At 37.3% G+C, this 22,959-nt stretch overlaps 1 protein-coding gene across 1 annotated transcript; it reads left to right on the forward strand.

Annotated features, from left to right (window-relative positions):
- The first annotated feature begins 6,183 nt into the window (after window positions 1-6,183).
- Window positions 6,184-22,531, forward strand: LOC126807740 (cilia- and flagella-associated protein 69). Its single transcript, XM_050532513.2, has 16 exons — window positions 6,184-6,464; window positions 7,091-7,153; window positions 8,134-8,199; window positions 9,502-9,688; window positions 10,205-10,303; window positions 12,378-12,451; window positions 13,412-13,490; window positions 13,787-13,964; window positions 14,253-14,428; window positions 15,679-15,800; window positions 16,955-17,174; window positions 17,533-17,697; window positions 18,659-18,780; window positions 19,537-19,655; window positions 21,735-21,816; window positions 22,322-22,531. Exons 1-16 carry the CDS (start codon window positions 6,342-6,344, stop codon window positions 22,529-22,531), a joined length of 2,085 nt encoding a protein of 694 aa, XP_050388470.1. The 5' UTR covers window positions 6,184-6,341.
- Window positions 22,532-22,959: the final 428 nt, after the last annotated feature.

Consider the following 22,959-nt stretch of genomic DNA (forward strand, 5'->3'; position numbering starts at 1 on the left):
AAGATACGCCAACCTTTTGCAAGAGATGGAAAGAGAACAAGCTCAAAAAAGGAAGCGATTTTTCTTACAATCAAGAATATATGGATGTTACGGTCAAATAAACGTGAATATCTACATGAATCTAGATCTTTGGGATATACACAATATTTCATCAAAATCAAATAAAAATTGTGACCTCTAAAGGGTTCACAAACTTGGCATACCATATAAATTGCGTACAAGGAGCGGCCGTTTTGTCAGGCAGTTTCGATCCGTTTTTACGCAATTCAGTTGTGACCTCTAGAGGGTCCACAAGCTAAAAACGCAATTTTTCGTACAATAAGGGGCCATAATCCAGAAAGATAATTTTCAATATGTGCAATTTGCGAAGTGAACTGAGATCTTTGGGATTTAAACATATATTTTAAATTTCATCAAAATCTGATAAAATTTGCGACTTCTAGAGGGTCTTCAACCTTGGTTTTACATACACTATTTGCGCACAAGGAGCGTCCATTTTGTCAGGCAGTTTATGTCGGATTTTCATGAAATTCCAACTCAACCGTCATCAGGGTGTAATGGTGATAAATTAAAATGTTTTTTAAAATTGACGAAACATTGTGACCTCTAGAGTGGCCACAAGCTAAAGACATGATTTTTTTTCATATAATCAGGGATTATAATTCAGGAAGGCACAGTCCAATATGCACAAATATCGACAGGAACCATGATCTTTTGGTTAAAAACATACATTTCAAGTTTCATCAAAATTGAATACAAAAGTACAATCAGGGGTCATAATCCATGAAGTGACGGTCCGATACATGCCAATTGCGAAAGGAATTGAGATCTTAGGAATTTCAAGTTTCGTTAAAATCGGCGCGCAATTTTGACCTGTAAAGTGTCCACAAACAAAAAGTGAACGGACGACATGTATATGCATGATTATCGAGAGGAACCAAGATCTTTGTGATATAAACATACATTTCAAGATATTAATCAAAATCGGACAAATCGGCAGAACTCTGGAACAAACATGAGTCATGACAATTAATCAAAAGTTTGAAGAGAATCAGTCAAACATTGTGGCATATCTCGTTTACAAGGTTTTTCGGATCGGGGTGAAGGGGGGGGGGCATAGCTCTGGTACAAAAGGTGCAAGAACATGGAATATCCGATACTTCATATTAAATTTTGGCATATAAAAATTGGTTAAAAACTGAAGCCTCTATCACGTTAACAAGGTTTTCAGAGAAGGGAGGTAACTCCACACTAGATTTCGCTGTGCATTGAAATCAATGGGTTCGTCCTTACACGACATCAATGCTTTATGCCAGATTTGGACAGAATCAGTGAAAAACTGTAGCCTCTATCACATTAACAAGGTGTTGGAAAAAGTTCACTATCTATTGAATACCTTGTAAATTACAATATCGTGTAAAGTTATTCTCTAATAGGAAAACCAACGTTCAGTGTACACATAGGTGTGCACGTAAAACAACGCTCGACAACTGGAATTCGATAGAAGAGTAGGCCATAGTGCCGCTGTCCCGGCAAAGTTTCACTAATAGCATACTGTATGGCATGTGCCTGTCTTCATTAGCCCAGTCGGAGCAGAACAGTAGGACGTTAACCACCATTTCTTTTCATTTCAAAGCAACACATATTTCGAAGTTTGAAACTCTAATTGCACAACCCCAGTTATGCATTCAGTCTAATTAAAAAAATAAAAAATATAAAACATTCATATACCTGATTGATGTATCATCAGCATAGTCGTCAAACAATCAGAACTTCACCTGTTCTATATGTTGTAGGGGGTCCGCATAGGATATATTAACCACACTAAAAGATAAAACAAACACTAAATTAGACAATATTTAAAATATAACTTGAATTATTACTTTTATGTATTTCTTATCATATCATCTTATTTGTAATTTATATAAGCATAAAACAATAGCCAACAAATTTCACGCGAACGATTTCCCGGTTATGCAAATTGAAATATCAGTTACGCAGGGGCGGATCCAGGAATTTTTGCAGGAGGGGGTTTGCCAGGTTCCTGAGAAAATGTATTCCCCCCCCCCCCCTCGACTTAAAATTTTTGAGAAATACATGGTCTCTATCGTCATTTTGGCGTATATACATACACATTGATCTTTTCAAACAGAGAAATCCAACATCCTGTTTGACGTCAATTTTTATTATGAATTAATACGATGACATTGTGATTCAATTTTATTGATGCAAAGCATTAATTGTGATATCACATAATGTCTATATCATTATCTTGCACTTTGAGTGCCCATCCTGTCGCACCATCTGACGCTAAAGGATAAAGCACAATTATGACACTTTTCTCATAAAAAAAGGTTGTTTTACAAAAAATTTTATGTAGCTGAGCAGGGGGGGGGGGGGGCTCTGGATCCGCGCCTGTTACGTTAACAAATTTATTCACATTTTATAAATTTTTATACAGGATGACTTTGTGACAGGTCTAAATTACTAGTATTATAGATTTTAAATTAACCGTCAGCACAAACTCCATTCGTTCATGGTATTTCATTTCTGCACCTTACAGGTACTATCACTTTGACAGATCACGTATTTTGACATCACGTATTGACCAGTTACATGCAGGTGGATTTAGTAGAGATGCCATGTGACAATATAATCGATTTCAAAGTACTTTGGCGAGTTCAATAAATGCTCCGATTAGGGTAACCAATTTGAATTAGATGGACGTTAAAGATGAAAATTTGATTGAATGCAAATTACTGACTAATCAGTGGTCAATAAAAACGCCCTTTATATATATATGAGAACTGACCAACCCATATACTATACCCTACTACACCCAGCACAAGAAGTGGCTTTCCGACACGAACAAACCTAAACAGTCTACGGTACACCAAATATATATACTATAAAAATAATGAACCAATCCCAGGCCCGTAGCTAGCCAAAAAATGTTGGGGTGGGGGCATGGGCTTCTGGGGGGCCGATTGGGCTTCTGAATGGAGGGGGGGGGCGATGTACCTAGACATGACGGTCCATGGTTGCTCTCCCGCAAGAAAATTTTGGAAAATAGGGTTTGCAACAGAGGAGAGGGACTATGGAAATGACGGAAAATTTCAATTTTGTGGCTGAATTAGCGATATTGTGATATTTTGATATGAACAGTATAAAAATCTGAAGGACGAAATACGACTTTAGCGTACCTATTATCACGCCAGGTGCGGGCTTGAATCAGTCTTATTCCCATCGTGAATTTGATCTGGAAAATGACATTATGGGGCACCCATGCTTATATGGGCGTGGTGGTCGTTTGCTTCTTATTGCTTCCAATGGAAAGTGCGCCGATTATTTCCATGGCAGGGGGGAAACTGCCCCCCCCCCCCGACCCCCGCTAGCTATAAAGGGCCTGAATCCACATAACCAAATTCATAATACATGAACAAAACCAAGTCGTCATCAAGAAACTAATAATGAAATTTATAGCCTAACAATTATTGCTGAAATAGAAAATCGTTATAAAAGTAGATACAACCAATGAAAATCAAATCCAAACAGTATTCTCTAAAACCCAAACACCAGATTGCATCCAAGCAGGTGGTTTCAAAAATGATTTGTCCTAAATATTTAATGATGACTGAAGATATTCACAATTTGAAGGCTTTAATTTAAGATTGTGCTTCCTCAGCCGGGAAAATTGAACTCCCAAAAGACAAGGCTACCTGTTATCCTCTTCTGTCATTTCTGTTTGTCAATATCCACTTTTTAAATCTAACGATGAAAAATATTTTCATCCATTTAAAGAATCCAAAATTTCGTCTATACCAGGAAGAGCATAAGAATCACGAACAGTTTTCGAATGAAATTTTCTATAATCTACGCACAATCGTATAGACGCATCGTTCTTGCGTACAGAGAGAGAGAGAGAAAGAGAGAGAGAGAGATGGGGTTTAATGTCCACTGGCTCCACCGTGTGCTTTTATGATTTAGGCTATGTTCTGTTTATTAAAGGAGGTAAATCGCTAATATTGCGACCTAGAAATTGACACAACTGGGTCGCAATGCATATAATAATGTAATATGAATGTATATAAACTGATTTACATTCAGTCGTGTCCATTTTTACGGTAGTCTAATTTCAAAACAGTTATGTTCGGCGAAATAAGCGAGAAGTCTCAATCGAATGGCAATCTCTAGCGTTTGGTTATTCCAGTCTACACCGGTTATATTTATTGCGCATGCTCTCCAGATAAAGAGAGGGGGAGAGAGATATGGGGTTTAACTTCCACTCGACACAAGCTATGGGTAGGGGTAGGGGTCTTTAGCACTGGGAGGAAACCGGAGGACCTGGAGAAAACACACAAGGTTGGGCAGGCGACCCTACTCGTTGCCACGTACTACCGGGGAATCGAAACCACGCCATTTGACTCAATGACAGACCTTGTGATACAGCGGGCACGTGATAACCATTCTTAAACCTAACCCTGGACCTAGCCCCAATGCTTACCCTAACCTACAATCTCGCCAACAATCACGTGTCCTAACCTTATTTACATATTAGCGAACTTGACGAAAGTTTAGCTTGCCTTTACAAATATATTCAGCCTTTGACAGACATGACGTGTGGAATATGTCTAGCCTCGTCCTTCGAGTCCCTTGTTAAAAATGGCGCTGAAACGCATTTTGGTACACTATTCGTGTACCAATGGTAAAATGTTTATTTTGTCTTAAATATTGGATATCAGAAGCCTATCTTTTACCGGTAAGATCATAACATCAATGTTGATTGAAATTGACAAATAATTCGTGTTTTCAATGTGGAAGACTGTGGATGGTATTAAGTTAAAGACTTAGCTACTATAAAGTAGACTTTCATTTTTAAAAAATAAAAAAAAATAATTACAGATATTACAATTGGTTAAAGTTAGCCTCTTCAAGATGGCATATTAATAAAATATATAGTTTAATGGTGGAGTACGAGACATTGAGTAAATATATTGCTATATCTATATATTATACAATGTCTCGCAATCGACCATTATACAACTTTTAAAATACGGATATGACGCCATGTTTTGATGTTGGCGTACCATGATTTCAAATAATAGTACGGGCAATGTGCCAATCGTACATTATTTATACTAGTTGAAATATTGGACTCGCGTGACGTATTTCATTGAAAAGCACGTGCGGATTAGTATTTGTATTTGAAGTTGTTTAATGGTCTCAAACAAATTGCGTAATATATTGAAACAACACTCGGCTAACGCCTCGTGCAGTTTCAATATTACTTAATATCCCGCTCTCGACCATTAAACCAAACAAAATACAGACACTATCCAGCATGTGCATTGCAATGAAATACGTCACGCGGATCCAATATTTCAACTAGTATAAATAATGTACGCTTGCCACATTGCCCGTACTATTATTTGAAATCATGGTACGCCAACATCAAAGGGTGACGTCACATCTGTATTTAAAAAAAAATAATGATATGTTCTCTTGAAGCGTCCAACATCACTAGCCCAAGTCCTCTTGAAGCAGCCAACATCACTAGCCCAAGTCCTCTTGAAGTGGCTAACTTCAGTTAAATTGGGTGATTATTTTTAAACTTAAGTCATTCACGAGAAACTTTTCAGGTAATTATTGGCCAGATTTAATTATTAATCGACTATCAAATAATTTTTCGCAAATTGGAAGCAATTTTTATTATAGGATCCGACGAAGCTCGTTATCTTATTAGATTCTACCCCCCCCCCCCCCCTCCAAGACTTTGATCTACGAACTGATTTGCAGTTCATTATTGGTGAATAACTTACCATTAACTAGTTTGTAGTTCGTTATTAACGAACTACGAACTACTGGCGAGTAACGAACCACTTAGTTTGTATAGTTTATTATTCACCAGATATTATTATTATTATTATTATTATTACAGCATATTTATATAGAATTACTAATTTAATAAATGTGCTTTTATGGGGAATACGACGGAAAGGGTGATGGAAGGGTGATCGAAGTATCTGGATAAAAAATATTTCATATTAGCGCTATAAATAGTATAAAATAGATTGATCGGGCACCTGTTGGATTGAATCCCAACACTGATGCAGGGGAGACAAGTCCATTTAGATAAAATGTTGTCACGTGGGAAATATCATGTGACTTTCTTAGTAACGGAAGTGGCAACGGTAAGCAGTATGGCGGCCAACTATCTTGATTTGTAAACAAGTTGAGAAATTCGGCAAAAAATAACGGGATTTCGGGCACATCTGCACATGGTAAACCGCTAGGTTTTGTCCACAGATATTTGACATCACTACTGATAGCTAAATGTAAATATGGCGGCCGTAGGGATGCAGCCAGATGTCTTGACAAGGTCTCAAACGACACTTACAGTCGATAAACCAAGAATTCCTTTGGTTGCCCACATAATAACTGATGATGACATTGGCATGTTACAGGTAAATGACTGAAACATATTATCACTTCTATTTAATTATTTTGTATTTGTTGATATGATATGGTAGCTGGAAAAACTAAAAAAAAAATCATCTTTGTTATAACCTGAATTCCTTTAGTAGATCTCGATCTAATTACTAAATTATAAACAGATAATGGGTGACAATGTCATTTAACATAATGTCAATAGACTTTACTGAACAGCAACAAAGCAATTAAAAACTACAGTGTTTTAAAGGTGGGTCAGAATAGCATTCACAGATACTAATGATAATAATAATAGGCAAACCAGCTAACTAAAAGCTTAATTTTTTAATGACCGCATCCGTTAGACTGTGTGAGTTAATTACGCATTTCACCCAAAAAGATAGCTGTATCTTCCATTTTAAGCCAGAGAAGTGCATGAGAACCGCACACCACATAACACTCAACAAATAGAATCCACAAAAGGACAAACCAACAGAAAAAAACATCAAAATGATGACATCGCCTACAATCCATAGGCTTATATGGAAGTGACCCTCATAATAGTAATCAGTCATCAATTATTCTAGATAATTATAGATCTACTGCACTGCAGACATTAAGAAATGATTAAATTTTTACTTTAGATTTTGTTTTTTTATAGGGATCCAAGCTACAGCCCATTAATTTGGGTAGGGTCATCAAGTTACTCACAGATCCACATTCGGTAAGGTTATGTTGTTCTCTTTATTGAAATCTAATTAACAAGATAGAATTATAATGAACTGTCCCATATTGACTGGGTAATAACTCACTACATCTGGACTTTGTGTAAATTTTATTACCTATTCTATTAGTATTACTATTAAAAAATGCCTAGAATAGCAGTGGGCACAGTAAGCTGCTGACCATATCGACCAAGAGCGAATAAAAGGGTTAAGTTATTAAGAGCTGTTTTAGATTTACGGTCCACTAGCTTTATACAATTAAATGTTAAAATATTAATTACATGAATGTCAGTCTGTTTGGTATTGTTTTCTATTAAACAAGATCACCACATTGGCTTTATCTGTGGGCCTAAAATTTCAAATGCAAACTTTGCAAATCCAATCTGTAAGCTACATGTATATCAAATTAAGTTAAAAGAGTTGAATCTCTAATATTTGGGACCTAGAAATGGACACAAATGGGTTGCAGTGCATATAATACTCTAATTTCAAATCAGTTATGTTTGGCGAAATATGCCAGAAGTCTCAATCGAATGGCAATCTCTAGCATCTGGTTATTCCAGTCTACATAGTATTTGTTGCGCATGCTCTCCAGATAAGAATATGAGGTCACCGTTTGACATGACTTATGGAATATATCTAGCCTCGTTCTTTGAGCCCCTTGTTACAAATGGCGCAGAAACGCATTATGGTACACGATTCTTGTACCAATGGTAAACTGTTTATTTTGTCTTAAATATTGGATACTAGGAGCCTATTTTTCCCCGGTAAAATCTCAACATCAATCAATGTTGATTTAAATTGACAAATAATTTGTGTTTTCAATGTCAAAGACATTGGATGATATTGAGTTACAGACTTAGTTACTTTAAATCAGCAATTTTATTTCTTAATCTTATCCAAATCAGGACAACCTCTACTGTGAAGTTATGAAAATTTTTCAATTATTAATCATATAACATGTATTGTATAATTGCAGGCTATTTTATATGACAGACACGTTAATTCTCTACAGAGGTTAATCAGACATTATCAAAATGGATTTGTATCCTTTACAAACAAATATTTAAAAAATATGAAGAGTCCAGGGGAAGAACGATCTAAGTCACATTTTTGTCTTTTTGCATGAAAGCAAAAACAAACTTTTGGACGAGAATGCATAGCGCGCACACAACAACGAGTGGGTTTAATTACAACTTCAAAATGATGTTTAATACGAATCATAATTACCAGTACGACAACTGACTTCCACTTTTCAGCCAATTTAAGGTCAAATAGAGGGTACAATGTACGTATTTGTCCGGGAGGCCATGTCAGAAGGGCCTTGGTTCGATGTGACTCAGATCTTTTTTACCTGAAATTGATTGTTCCACATAAAGCTTATACAATTTGCAACCAGATGGCGCCATTAACTGGGGTTTGTTTAAAAAGTGACTTAGATCGTTCTTCCCCGGGGCTCTTCATATATATTATTCAGGTTATATGGAGATATTGAATTGAACACACCACTTGGTCTTTATAATACTGTGCTAGAGTCTGTTACTTTTGTGTCAGTTACATGTATACTGAAGGTTTTATAATAATTGAATATTAACTGGTAAATAAAAACTAGAGCTTAAAGGGCCAATCTCGATGATATTTTTTTTTTAGAATAAAATGGCTTTATTTTGTGTTAAAAGCCCTCAAAATCCTCTACTTTAGGACTCAATATACATGTACATGATACGTTTTCAAACAACTTAAACCCATCAGTCTTCATTTGGAAATGGAGGGGGGTTGGATGGCTGAATGGTTAGCATGCACGCGCTGTATCATAAAGTCTGTCATTGAGTCGACTGGCGTGGTTTCGAATCCCTAGTTGTACGTGGCAAGGAGTAGGGTCGCCTGTCCAACCTCGTGGGTTTTCTCCGGGTCCTCCGGTTTCCTCCCACTGCTAAAGACCCCTACACACAAGCGAATTATGTAAATAAAATTAAACCATGTTAATCCCGAAATGACCTAGTTTGTGTCGAGTGGACGCTAAACCCCATTTCTCTCTCTCTCATTTGGAAATGGAGACTGGTGTCCCAAGTGGTATTCTACTGTGTCTGGATAAAACCACGTGCACCCAATCTAGCGGTGTTTACGATCATGTTTTCTTTGTACATAGTTCATTTTACCCACCCTTATGGCTTTCCACCCCTTTGATGGTTTCCAAATGATTATCTCTGATTGTATGTATATTAATGTTTGTCTTTGTTCCATATTTTGTATATTTATCTTCATTGTACTATGGTTGTCATTCTTTAGAGACCTATAAAGGAACGGCAATAGATATAATCTTCCTTTATCCTTAACATGCATTCAGCCTATGAAAGATTTGGTTCAAGTATTTAAATTATTAAATGTTTGTGCTGATCGTGTAGACCAACAACCACTGTATGAATCTCCTATTATAGAGATTCTCAACATCTGTAGTTTACCTTATCTTAAAGAAAAAACATCTGATGAAATAGTTTATGAACAGATTGTTATCGAGTCTATTTCTCAACTAGGTATGTAACATAAAAATACTTTCATTTTCCATTCCTCACACTCTGTTTTATTTAAGAGTTTTAATTTTTCTGCTGCATCAAAAATTTAGATTTTCATGTAGATTACAAATTTTACAGAATCCTTGATTCAATTTAAGCCTTGATACTAAATTATGAATTTTAGGCCATGATTAATACTAAATTATGAACTTTAAGCCTTGATACTTAATTGTGGACTTTGGGTCTGGATTCTAAATTTTTGATTAAAAAGCCATTTTGGTTGCTCACTTTACCACAATTTTAAGATTTCGTTATCTGAAAATTACAATTGTCAAGTGTAGTGAAGACAAGCAAAATGAAATTTTGAACTATAAAAACGAAACGAAATAGGATCTGTGTTTTAATCAGATTGCTCACATTGTAAGATTTCGTTATCTGAAAATTTGATTTGTCGTTAGTGGTTAATGCATACCAAATAAGACTGTTTGTATTATCTTAACTGTGAATTTTGTGTTTGATATTATTATTGAATTTCAGGTTATTTAATGAGAGTACCGAGTAACAATGTGAGGAAAACCATCTGTCAGACATTGATGTCATTTTATTCTGAAGAACAAACCAAACAAAAAGTACAAAGTAAGTTATAGTGTGAATAATAACACAATTTTATGGATTTAATACAAGATACCTTTAAAGATATTGTACTAGTGTACTCTTGTCCATATTCATAGACAATCCGATATCTTTATTCACATCTTTGGGTTATATACTATTCAAAAAAAGTAGGGGATATTTGATTTTTAAGTGTTATTAAAGTCACCTAATGAAACTGACGAAGAAACAAATGACAAAATGAAATGAAGTTCACATTCATCGATTTATTCCAAATGATCGTTAGACTAAGTAAGGCACAGACTGACCATTATAAGGGTAAAATGATACCCGGGGTCAAACAGCAAAGTTACCACAGCATCACAACCAAGTCAGTAACGGGTAAATCCTCCTCTGTTTGCCAAACAAGCATTGATCCGACGTGGCATACTCCTAATGAGACGTCTAAGGTCATTTTGGTCCAGATTGTCCCATTCCTGTTGCAACGCAGCAGCAAGTTCTTGGACATTGGCAGGACGTTGTTGACGTTGACGTAACCTCTGTCCAAGCATGTCCCAGACATGCTCGATGGGGGAGAGGTCGGGACTCAGTGCTGGCCAAGGTAATGTGGTGATGTTCTGTTGTTGGAGCTAACCTGTAACGATCCTGGCCCTGTGTCATCTTGCGTTGTCATCCTGGAAGATGAAACGGCGGCCATGACGTCGTGCGAACGGGACAACTTGGACTTCCAAGATGTTGTCCCGGTAGTACTGGCCTGTAACACGCCCTGCAACAACATGTAAAGCCGTTCTTCCAGCAACAGTGATGCCTCCCCACACCAAAACAGAACCACCCCCAAATCGATCATGTCTGATGACGTTAACGTCTTGGAAGCGCTCGTTTCGACGACGCCACACCCTCCTACGTCTGTCCAAAAAATCAACAGTGAACCTTGACTCATCTGAAAACATCACATTGCTCCAGCGTCGATTATCCCAGTGTTGACGATCCCTACACCAACGACGTCTTGCCTGAATGTGATGATCTCTCAAACAAGGTGACCCCTATGCAGTCGATTCCGAATCGTCTGGCCACTCACTCTCACACCAGTGTCTGTTTGAAGACGAGCGCTGATCTGATTTGCTGTGATGACACGATTTCTCAAGGCCAAGGTACGGATAAATCCATCCTGGGCTTGAGTTGTCGCCCTTGGTCGACCTGAGCGTGGTCTGTCCTGTACAGATTGTGTATCACGGTATCTGGACCATAGCATGCTTATGACAGACAGAGAAACATTCATCGTCCGCGCCACAACCGCCTGTGTTGTGCCGATCTGTAGCATGCCAAGGGCACGTAACCTTTCATTTTGGGTAAGCCGACGCATATCAAAATTTGTTTTCTGGTCACTTAAACAATTAAACTGATGTTTCCACCCTGGAATTCAATGCCACAATGACTGTAACATTCAAAGTCAGAGTCGTGCAAATTTTGGGTTGGACCCCCATGATGATCCCAAGCATCACCTGCATTCCATGCGGTAGCTATTGGTGCGTTTGGGCGTCACATGTAACTGGAAATGTTTCTTCTGTTAGGTTCTATAGTGACTTTTTTCGTAGTCATTTGCATATTTTAGTATTATGCCCCTAAAATCAAATATCCCCTACTTTTTTTGAATAGTATACTTAATATTTTGGTCTATGAACAAATTCTCAGTTCAGAGTGTAGCAATTTGACTGAAATTTTCAGCAAATACCATTTACTTTATCTAGTTTTGAACTTTTATAGTGAGAACTGTCAGCACTTTATCTATTCTCCCATAATGTATCTTTAATGTGTACATTGGTTTTATAAACAGTGTCACACCCTTATTCATGTGTATGGTTTAATATTTTGTTTACATCCGTGATTTCACACCACCAACTTTATGTATTATGTATATTGATGATAATTCTGCTAGATCTGGGTTTTTTTTTATCATTATACATTACTGTAATAACAGTAGTTTTGACTTTAAATTGGCACATGTGTTTGACTTTCGAAATTCATGTGAATGACTTGCCTTTAAGAATAAGATTAATGTGAATTTTGAAGAAGTATTTTTTTGTATGTTTATTTATAGAACATAAAGCCAGTACCAAAGCATACAATCAGCGTGTGATAGAAAATAGTGATGTCTCTGAAACATTAATAAAGGTTAAAATCTTTTGAAATTAATAAATATATACATGTACATCAAAATTTAGCCCTGACTATGTCATTTTAAGACTAAAATATGGTTGGTATATCTTTATTTCAATAACCCACAAGATTAGTAGGCAGATGACTCTACTCCTCCTTGCATATGCTACCTCAACATTGCCAGACCTTATGATTCATCCATATTTCCTTATATGTAGGGGTCTCTATCAGTGGAAGGAAACTAGAGAACCCTGAAAAAAATGGTTAGGTCTATTTGATAAGGCCAACTTCAAGTTTGGTCAAAGGTGACCAGATGTGAAGTGTGCTAGCACTAATCCATACCCTAACCCAAGATCTAGCCACAATGCTTACGCTAACCCTAACCTACAATCTCGCCAACAATCACGTGCCGGAACCTTATTTACATCTCAACAACCTTGAGCTGGCCTTAACAAATAGATTTAGCCTAAAAAAAACACACAATAGTAGGCAAACAACTCCCTACTCCTTGTTACGTACTGACGTATAGTATCAAAACCACAACTATGACAGACCTTATAATTTACCAATGTTCGTGCATGAAGTGGGTAAGGCGCTGGCTCGCTAGTCTGGAGGTTGCATGTTTGATACCTACATTGGCCAAGAAAGTTCATCAGGATTTTCTGGCACGGTTTCCCCTTGCCAGTGGTGCCTGACAAGGACAGCTGTCTAGTTGTTTGGATGGGACAGAAAACTGAGGACCTGTGTATACATTGGCGAGCACGTTAAAGATCCCTTGGCAGTTGGAATTCGATATGAGTGCCGCTGCCCAAGCAAAATTTCCCTCACAGCACACTGTATTGCATATGCCCGTTTTCATTAGCCCAGTAGGAGCAGACCAGTAGGAGTTTTAACCCCATTTCATTTCATACTATTTAGGCTTTCTATAAATGCAATTCTACTATTTCGTAACATGTTTTAATATTTGACATCCAGTCTCTGGCTTTAATGGAGAATGATGGAGATGTGAGACTAATGGTACTAGATGTTCTACAGAAATTGTCCAAGGGATCAGGTAGGCTTGTGACAAACACGTACTATACAGAGTATACCATAATAACATAAAGAGGGAGAGAGAAAAATGGGATTTAATGTCTACTCGACGCAGACTAGGTCATTTTGGGACTCACATGGTTTGATTTTATTTCAATAATAGGCTTGTGTGTATGGGTCTTTAGTGTTGGTAGGAAACCGGAGGACCTGGAGAAAACCCACAATGTTAGACAGACAACCCTACTCACCTTGTCATGTACAAGCGGGGAATCCAACCTTATGATCCAACGCTATTCTTACTTGGTATTTATTTTCTAGAGAAGACTTGTAATCAGATGTTATTAGCCGACGGTGCTCGGAGAATCTGTTCACGATTAATGGACCCTGGTCCGAGTGGACATCTGCTGTTCCAATCTGTAGAAATAATGTGGAATTTATTAGAGAATGGAGACAGAGAGAATTTAGCTGCTCAATTAAACAACGTTGTTTGTATCAGGTAAGGGAGATGTTAATTGTAGGCTGGTTGGGGAGATTCGGGTATTTCCGGAGCCCACAATGGCTGCTTTATATAAATGAGTATTTGGGGGAATACTAATCTATACCCTAACCCTTTTAAAATGGGTAAAAGGTAAATAGAATCCAAGTTCAGTCTTCTAAAAAGGGTTAGGGGTAGACCTAATATTCCCCAAAATTCTCAAGTGTAGTGGAAAGTGTAGTGGAAAAAAAAGTAACTTTTCTCTCACAATGTAGTAATTTAAATATTGTAAATATTTTTATTTTCTAGTCAGTTACGTGATGCATTTGTTTATCAGCTGACCCAAGGTTACAGTCATTATGATCGACAGTTACGAAATGATTTAATCACCATAGCAACCCTTGTTGTCACTCGATGTCCTGATTCACCTTTTGTAGAATGTGGCTTTGCTCGACAGTTGGTTTTATTTGGAACATTTCAAGAAGGTAGGGTTTTTATAACTTTTTAATTTGTGTTTTAAAGATGGGTTCCTGCGTACGAACTGATTGATTTAATGGTATATATGGACCAAAAACATATTCAAACTAATTAATTTGTCATAATTATGCTTCAAATCCTTCTCAAACATTATAATTGCGAAGGAATGCCCTGCTATTAAAATTCGATCAAACCAGGTCATGGTTACGTCATGTCTTGGGAGTCAGAGGAGAATTCATTGCATACATAAGACGATGTTGTCTTTAATCGCTTACTATTTATTACAAATATCGAATCCTAATTAAATTCTCCGATTATCCACTACCCGCGTCGTTTTCCGTCATATTTATCTCAGAAAGTATTGTGCATCTAACTCTTAATAAAGTTTATCAACTTGTACATCAAGCGCTCAATGTTCGCTCGTGGCCTTTGACATCACGTTCCTAATCGTCGGGCTGTTGATTAGGGGAACCCTTACATTTTTGTCCTGTATACGCTCCATGAGTGTTTTTCGGGTAATCCAGTATTTTTCTAGTAAGATTGGATATCTCTGCTTTCCATATATACCAAAATTGCCATACTTTTATTGGAAATAACCACCCGATAAATACTTTTCTGGGAACCCATCTTTAAGTTACTAAGATATTGTTAAGATCATTATATAAGTACATGAAGCAACGACTGCAAGTTTTATGACATCTGGATGTTGCTAAATTACTTTACAATTCCCGAACTTATAACTACTTTATCTGCAGACACGTGAACAGTAGCGTATAATCAGAGGTTGTGGCATAATGACCTCCACCGAAACCTTGACATTGAACCAACCTTGATCGTTGCAACTCAATTATCACAGGTAGACATTTTAGTTTGAAGTGTGAGACTTGGTATTCACGATGATCTAAGAATCTGATAGGCTCCCAAGCTGTGTGAATACCCAATTGAAATTAGTGCCGAAATATGCCAGGTATTACGTGAAGGCCTTGATAAGATGTATGTAGTTAAAGCGAGATCAAGCCTTCTATTGAAGATGTAGACTGCATTACAGGCTATTCAGTCAGTTAATGAACTGACAGTAAAACTTTTATCCAGATTAATATTTGTTGTAGTCTCATAGGAAAATATTGAGACTGGGGCGATCAAGACAAGATTGTTACTTAGTGTTTATCATGTCATAGGAAATGAGATCTTCAATTATTTTGATTTTAAAAAAAATCCATCAGAAATTGAAATCTATGTATGTACCGGTATGTTTCAGTAAAGAGTCACAATGCATTGGTTAAACATCTAAAACTGATGACGAATCAGGAAGATTTTGAGTTAAAGAAACTGTTGATGAATATATTGGTCAAGATGGCCACAGACAGCACCATGATTCCTGTAAGTTGTCCTGTATTTAACATTTAGTGGTGGGTGTCAGATGCTTACTCTTTGATGGACATTTTATATAATTTCACTTGCCATTATGGGATTGTGTTCATTGGGTCATAAGGAAGAAGCCTATTGGTGTGAGGCATTTACCCCTTTATGAACACCTGGTTTTACTTTCTCATGGATGACTTTAGTATATGACACGCCCCTGTTTAGTTCTTCATACTTGACAACATATATAGAAAAATAGTATTAAAAACAAATTTGGAATTGAGTTTCATCCATTGTGCTTTAACTCTTAAAACTTATAATTAAGATAAAGGACAGACGTCATATGATCTTGTCAGTGGTGCAGAACGGAGGGCCTGACAAGGACAGCTGTCTAGTCTTTCGGATGAGACGAAAAACCGAGGTCCCGTGTATACATTAGAATGCACGTTAAAGATCCCTTGGCAGATGGAATTTGATATAAGAGTAGGTGATAGTGCCGCTGCCCCGGGCAAAATTTCCCTCATAGCACACTGTATGGCGTATGCCCTTCTTCATTAGCCCAGTATGGGAGCAGAACAATAGGACGTTAAACCCCATTTCATTTAATTTCATTTCATATGATCTTAGCTAGTCATTCGGATGGGACCAAAAACCATGGTCTCAAGCACACATTGACATGCACGTAAAAAATCCCTTGACAGTTGGAATTCGATATAAGAGTAGGCCATAGTGCTGCTGTCCGGGCAAAATTTCCCTCATAGCACACTGTATGGCGTATGCCCGTCTTCATTAGCACAGTTCGAAGCAAAACAGTAGGACGTTAAACCCCATTTCATTTCATATGATCTTAGAGCTAGCACGACTTTACTGCTGGTGTTGATACTAGGAACTGGCCACTCCCTTGCTTGATTACAGTTGGTGGTCATACTATAGGAACTTGGCACTCCCTTGCTTGATTACACTTGGTGGTGATACAATAGGAACTTGGCACTCCCTTGCTTGATTACACTTGGTGGCGATACTATGGAGAGGACAGTCTCCTGTCTATGATTCTAACTGATCATTTGCTCGATCACAGTTTATGTCTGGTTGAGGTAGGGACAGTTCTCTCTCTATATTTTAAATTGATGATTTATTTTGTTTTCTTTATTGATAACTTTGTTTGATTTCAGTTGATGTCTGAAGGTCATTTATTATTGGCGCTATTTTCCTATGTTAGAAATAATGAGAAAAGCGTGACCCCCAGAGAATGGACGCCAGCACAGTTTGAAGAATTACAACTACATGCGTTAAGTTGTTTGACTAGTCTGTGTCCTGTCATGATTGAAGATTATATGACCTGTCAGGGAAACACAAGACTACTTCTATTATTAGAATGGTGTGTTGGACCAGGTGAGTTTTGCTGTTAAAGATTTGCAGAGAAGTAGAACGTTAATAAGACCCATTTTATATCGCGACTGACATTAATACTTGACATGTTTTTAGCTTCTCTGTTGACACGGGTCGAGAGTAAGTCAAGGTGTAGCGTTGCCTGCCTAACCTCATGGGTTTCCCCGGAGTCCCAAAATGAGCTCGTTAGTTAGTATTATGTGGATGTTAAACATCATTTGTCGACTTTGATGTGAATAAAGGAAAGTGCTTGTTTTGGAATTCATATCAAAGTTTATCAACATTCATGTTCTAATTAAGAATGCTATACTTATTCAGTCAATACCCAGTTGTGTTACACTATTCATTTATTTCTTTCCAGATGAATTTTCTGGTCAAGGAAATAGTTTCCATGGTACTGGTGGTCGTGGTAACAAGAAATCTCAGATGAGTCAATGTTTACGATTATTACGTAGTGTGGTGTCTACAGAAGATGAGTTGGTGTTACAGGATATGGCAGATCAGGGGGCCATTAATCAGTTAATAGGTAGGTTTTATTTAACAATCTCTTTATAAGAAGGGTTGGGGTTGGGACCGAATGGTCTAATGTGTGAGATGACAAGGTCTGTCATTGAATTATGTAGCGTAGTTTTGATCCCACACTGGTACGTGACAAGGCGTAGGGTCGTCTGTCCAACCTCGTGGGTTTCCTATGGGTCCTCTGGTTTCCTCCCTCTATTAAAGATCCTTATGCAGATTTTGAGTTATTGAAATAAAATTGAACCATGTTACTCCCAAAATGATCTAGTTTGTTTGGGTGGATGTTAAAACCCATTTGTCTCTTTCTCTCTTTATCATTTCCTTATGCGAGGTGCCACCGTGAATAAGTGGGTAAAACGCTGGCTCGCTAGTCTGGAGATCGTGGGTTTGATCCCGTTGTTGGCCGAGAAAGTTCATCAGGATTTTCCGACATGGTTTCCCCTTGTCAGTGGTGCAGGATAGAAGGGCCTAACAGAGACAGCTGTCCAGTCGTTCAGATGGTCCGGAAAACCAAGGTCCTATGTACACATTCGTGTGCACGTAAAAGACCCCCCATGGCAGTTAGAATTCGATAGAAGAGTAGGCCTTAGTACGGCTATTTGGACACAATTTCCCTCATAGCACACTATATGGCCCGTCTTCATTAGCCCAGTCGGAGCAGAACAGTAGGACATTAAACCCTATTTCATTTTCATTTTGTTATGGAATTGGGTGTTCTATATATGTCTATGGAATTGGGTGTTCTATATATGTCTATGGAATTGGGTGTTCTATATATGTCTATTATATAACGAAGGATTGACCTCAAATTCCATTTAAAACATATTTGTCAATTGTATGGAGATTTGAGGAGTAGTGGGGTATGGTTGTGGCAAAACTATCTAATTCGACACACATTAGCTTTAAATAAATTAGAAATATTTTAATCTCTAGAGTAGACAAGTCATAATTTTTGTTTATGTTTTCAGGAATTTTAAAAACAGCATTTACGTCATCCCCTCTAGAGAATCATATGTTTATTGATATCGAGATGCAGACAGATATTTTGATTATTTTATCGTCATTATGTGAAGGTGACATACATCGTAAGGTTAGAATTATTTTATTCAATTTTGAAATTCGCATTGAAAAGCTGATAACTCTCATAGTTTGAAATAAAAAAATATGTATAAATGAACTGGTCAAATTTTGGCATAAAACAGTTGCCACCAGTTTTTTGAGTAGCTTATAGATATAAGAAACCATCTACCCTTGCCATTCTTTGCACCGTCTGTTTGCCCAACTGGGTTTGTATTGAAAACTGCTAGATGTTTTATAAGAGATAGACTTTAATGTAGTATGCCCGTCTTTATTAGCCCAGTCGGGGCAGAAAAGTAGGCCATTGAAATTCTTCTTCTTCTTCTTTTTTTATTATTATGTAACACATTCGATGTATCAATCTGGTTAAAACACAGATCCTATTTCCTTTCGTTTTTTTATAGTTCAAAATTTTGTTTTACTTGTCTTTACTACACTAGGATCTGGAAGAGTTGATATATAATACGCGTTCCTATTGATGTTAGGCATTAGCCAATGAAACAGTCTGTTACTGTGAGTTTTTGGCATGAGTTGCATGGAACTGCGGGTAAGCTACTAGAGACATCTTCGCTGATTGGTTAATCAAATGTCTAACGTCGTCGTAGAGTCAAAAGACGCTCGTATGACCTCCCACTACAACTGGTTGGATCTTCATGTAGTAGAGGCCATCGAAAGTATAAAAGAAACGAAAAGGAAATATAAATGTATATTTTAATCAGATTGATGTTGTATTAATATGACTAACAATATTTCTACTTTTGTTTTTCAGGAATTGTTTGGTCGATCTGGTGTAGATATTGTTATAAATTATTTAAAAACTGATTCCCGTTTATTAAACAGTGGATTGGGTCATCATAGATTATTATTAGCGTCTGTTGATGCGGCTTGGTAAGTTAACATATTTGAATTATTACAATACTAGCAGGATACCCGGCTTTGCTCGGGGGTCATAACTCCGAAATTGGAAGTGGTAGACTAACGCCACCTGGCCTATGTTACTCCCCGGTCCAAGCTACTCCTATACCCCAAATTTCAGACTCGGGGCAGACCTAGTGTAGCCGACAACCCCGAACAGACCGGCTTCGCTCGGGGGTCATAACTCCGAAACCGGAAGTGGTAGACTTACGCCACCTGGCCTATGTTACTCCCTGGTCCAAGCTACTCCTATACCCCAAATTTCAGACTCGGGGCAGACCTAGTGTAGCCGCCAACCCCGAACAGACCGGCTTCGCTCGGGGGTCATAACTCCGAAACCGGAAGTGGTAGACTAACGCCACCTGGCCTATGTTACTCCCAGGTACAAGCTACCCCTATACCCCAAATTTCAGACTCGGGGCAGACCTAGTGTAGCCGCCAACCCCGAACAGACAGACAGACCGATACCCGGCTTCGTTCGGGGGTCATAACTCCGAAACCGGAAGTGGTAGACTAACGCCACCTGGCCTATGTTACTCCCCGGTACGAGATACCCCTATACCTCAAATTTCAGACTCGGGGCAGACCTAGTGTAGCCGCCAACCCCGAACAGACCGGCTTCGCTCGGGGGTCATAACTTTGAAACCGGAAGTGGTAGACTAACGCCACCTGGCCTATGTTACTCCCCGGTCCGAGCTACCCCTATACCCCAAATTTCAGATTCGGGGCAGACCTAGTGTAGCCGCCAACCCCGAACAGACAGACAGACAGACAAACGACAGTCACAAATATATATATAGATGACTCAAATCATTAAATTATGGCTAGTACTATATATCAGCAAACATAACATATTGTAGGTTATGGCTAACCTTTTTTCTGGTTTCATATTATATTTTTGACATTTATTCACATAAAAAGCCCATAATCAATTCCCTATAACATGGGATGGCTTGGATATTAAGTGAATTAGACCATCAGTTAATGTTAAAATGGAAACTCGAGACTTTCTTTATTATGGTAGCAAGGACATTCGAGAATTTGCTATTCTTGTCAAAACATTCATCATAATTTTGAACAGAATAAAGTAATTTGACTGAAATTTTTAAATATATATTTATTTTTTTATGATTTATTTTTTAACTATTATAGCAAGAATGACCAGCACTTTTATCTAAATTTTAAATAAATGAACAGAATTCATGATCATGATTGTATAAATTGTCATTACATCATCATTAGAATATTTGTAATCATGGAAGTCATCACAATTTCATTACATTGTTATTAATCATCATTAATCATTACGTTTGTCATCACTAATCATTACATTATCATCATTAATCGTTACATGGTTATCAATCATTATTACATGGTTAGCAATCATTGCATTATCATCATTACATTGCCATCATTACATGGTCATTAACCATAATTACATGGTTATCAATCATTATTACATGTCATCATTACATGGTCATTAGGGGGGTTGGATGGCCGAATGGTAAGCACGCGCGCTGTATCAAAAGTCCTGTCATTGAGTCAACTGGCATGGTTTCTAATCCCCGGTTGTACGTGACAAGGAGTAGGGTCACCTGTCCAACCTCGTGGGTTTTCTCCGGGTCCTCCGGTTTCCTCCCACTGCTAATGACCCCTATGCGCAAGCAAATTATTGAAATAAATTATAACCATATGTTAGTCCTGAAATGACCTAGTTTGTGTCAAGTGGGCGTTAAACCCCATTTCTCTTTCTCATATGGTCATTAATCATAATGACATGGTTATCAATCATCAATACATTGTCACCAGCCCTCATTACACTGTCACTACCCCAATCTCATAAGTTACCATGACAACCACCTTCTCATTATCATCGTCAATTACAAACAGAATTTGATCTATCATTACAGTTTTACCAATCATCATCATCGTGATCAATCATCATCTCGAACAGTTGATATCTACAGTTTCATCTACACAACATTATCATTAGTCCCCATCAGTCATTGTCATCATTTTCACCTTTTCCGTTTATTGATTGATATATTTCAGGTGTGCTATTGTTGGTTGTTTTTTAACAGAAGATTATTTTCTAGAGAGAAGTGGAGTGTTTTTATTGTTTGATTTGTTAGAGGTTAGTCCATTAATATTCATAATCTACAATCATTAGAAACATGCTAATTGGGTCTTTATATTATAAGTGGTATCTGAAAACAATGTACAATTTTTAATACTGAGCATATTTATTGGGTCTTTATTACTGTTAGTATAAAGAAACAGTGTATAATTTAATACTCAGTCTTTATTACTGTTGTTAGTACAAAATTGATGTATAATTTAATACTTGGTCTTTATTACTGTTAGTACAAAATCGATGTATAATTTAATACTGGGTCTTTATTCCATTTAGTACAAAATCGATGTATAATATTTTAATACTGTTACTATCAAAAACAGTATATAATTTCATACTGAGTCTTTATTACTGTTAGTATCAAAAAAAGTGTATAATTTCGTACTGAGTCTTTATTACTGTTAGTACAAAAACAATGTATAATTTCATAATGGGGTATTTATTGGGTCTTTATCACTGTTAGTACCAATGTATAATTTAAATACTGAGGATGTTTATATTACAGTTAGTACCTAAATCAATGTATAACTTAATACTTGGATGTTTATTGGATCTTTGTGAAAATCCTAAAACTATGAACCATGTTTTAACGTGGAGAGGAAAAGATAACTCAACAGCAGCTCATCTATTATGTCATATCTGGAGAAATGAAGACCTGGATGTTGGAGCATTAAGAGAATCTACGGGAGCAATTGCAGGTATTGGAATGAAATGAAATGAAATGAAATGGGGTTTAACGTCCTACTGTTCTGCTCCTATGCTGGGCTAATGAAGACGGGCATACGCCATACAGTGTGTTATGAGGGAAATTTTGCCCGGGCAGCGGCACTATCGCCTACTCTTATATCGAATTCCAACTGCCAAGGGATCTTTTACGTGCATTCCAATATATACATGGGGCCTCTGTTTTTCGTTTCATCCAAAGGACTAGACAGCTGTCCTTGTCAGGCCCTCCGTCCTGCATCACTGACAAGGGGGAACCACGCCGGAAAATCTGGATGAACTTTCTCGGCCAATGCAGGGATCGAAAGGTATTGGAATAATTATGATGTGTGTTGATTCATGAGAGGAATTTACAAAATAATTTATTTAAACAAAATTTAAACTGTTCTCAAGTTATTTATTGAAATAAGATTGAATCAT

This window comes from Patella vulgata, chromosome 9, assembly GCF_932274485.2.
Source record: "Patella vulgata chromosome 9, xgPatVulg1.2, whole genome shotgun sequence".
In the NCBI taxonomy this organism is placed as follows: domain Eukaryota; kingdom Metazoa; phylum Mollusca; class Gastropoda; family Patellidae; genus Patella; species Patella vulgata.

Bases quoted from the DNA above. Each gene is read 5' to 3' on its own strand.
- LOC126807740 (XM_050532513.2), top strand. From the start codon at position 6,342: ATGGCGGCCGTAGGGATGCAGCCAGATGTCTTGACAAGGTCTCAAACG. The intron at 10,304-12,377 runs GTAAGTTATAGT...GTTTATTTATAG, and splicing joins AACCAAACAAAAAGTACAAA to AACATAAAGCCAGTACCAAA. The intron at 17,175-17,532 runs GTGAGTTTTGCT...ATTTCTTTCCAG, and splicing joins AGAATGGTGTGTTGGACCAG to ATGAATTTTCTGGTCAAGGA.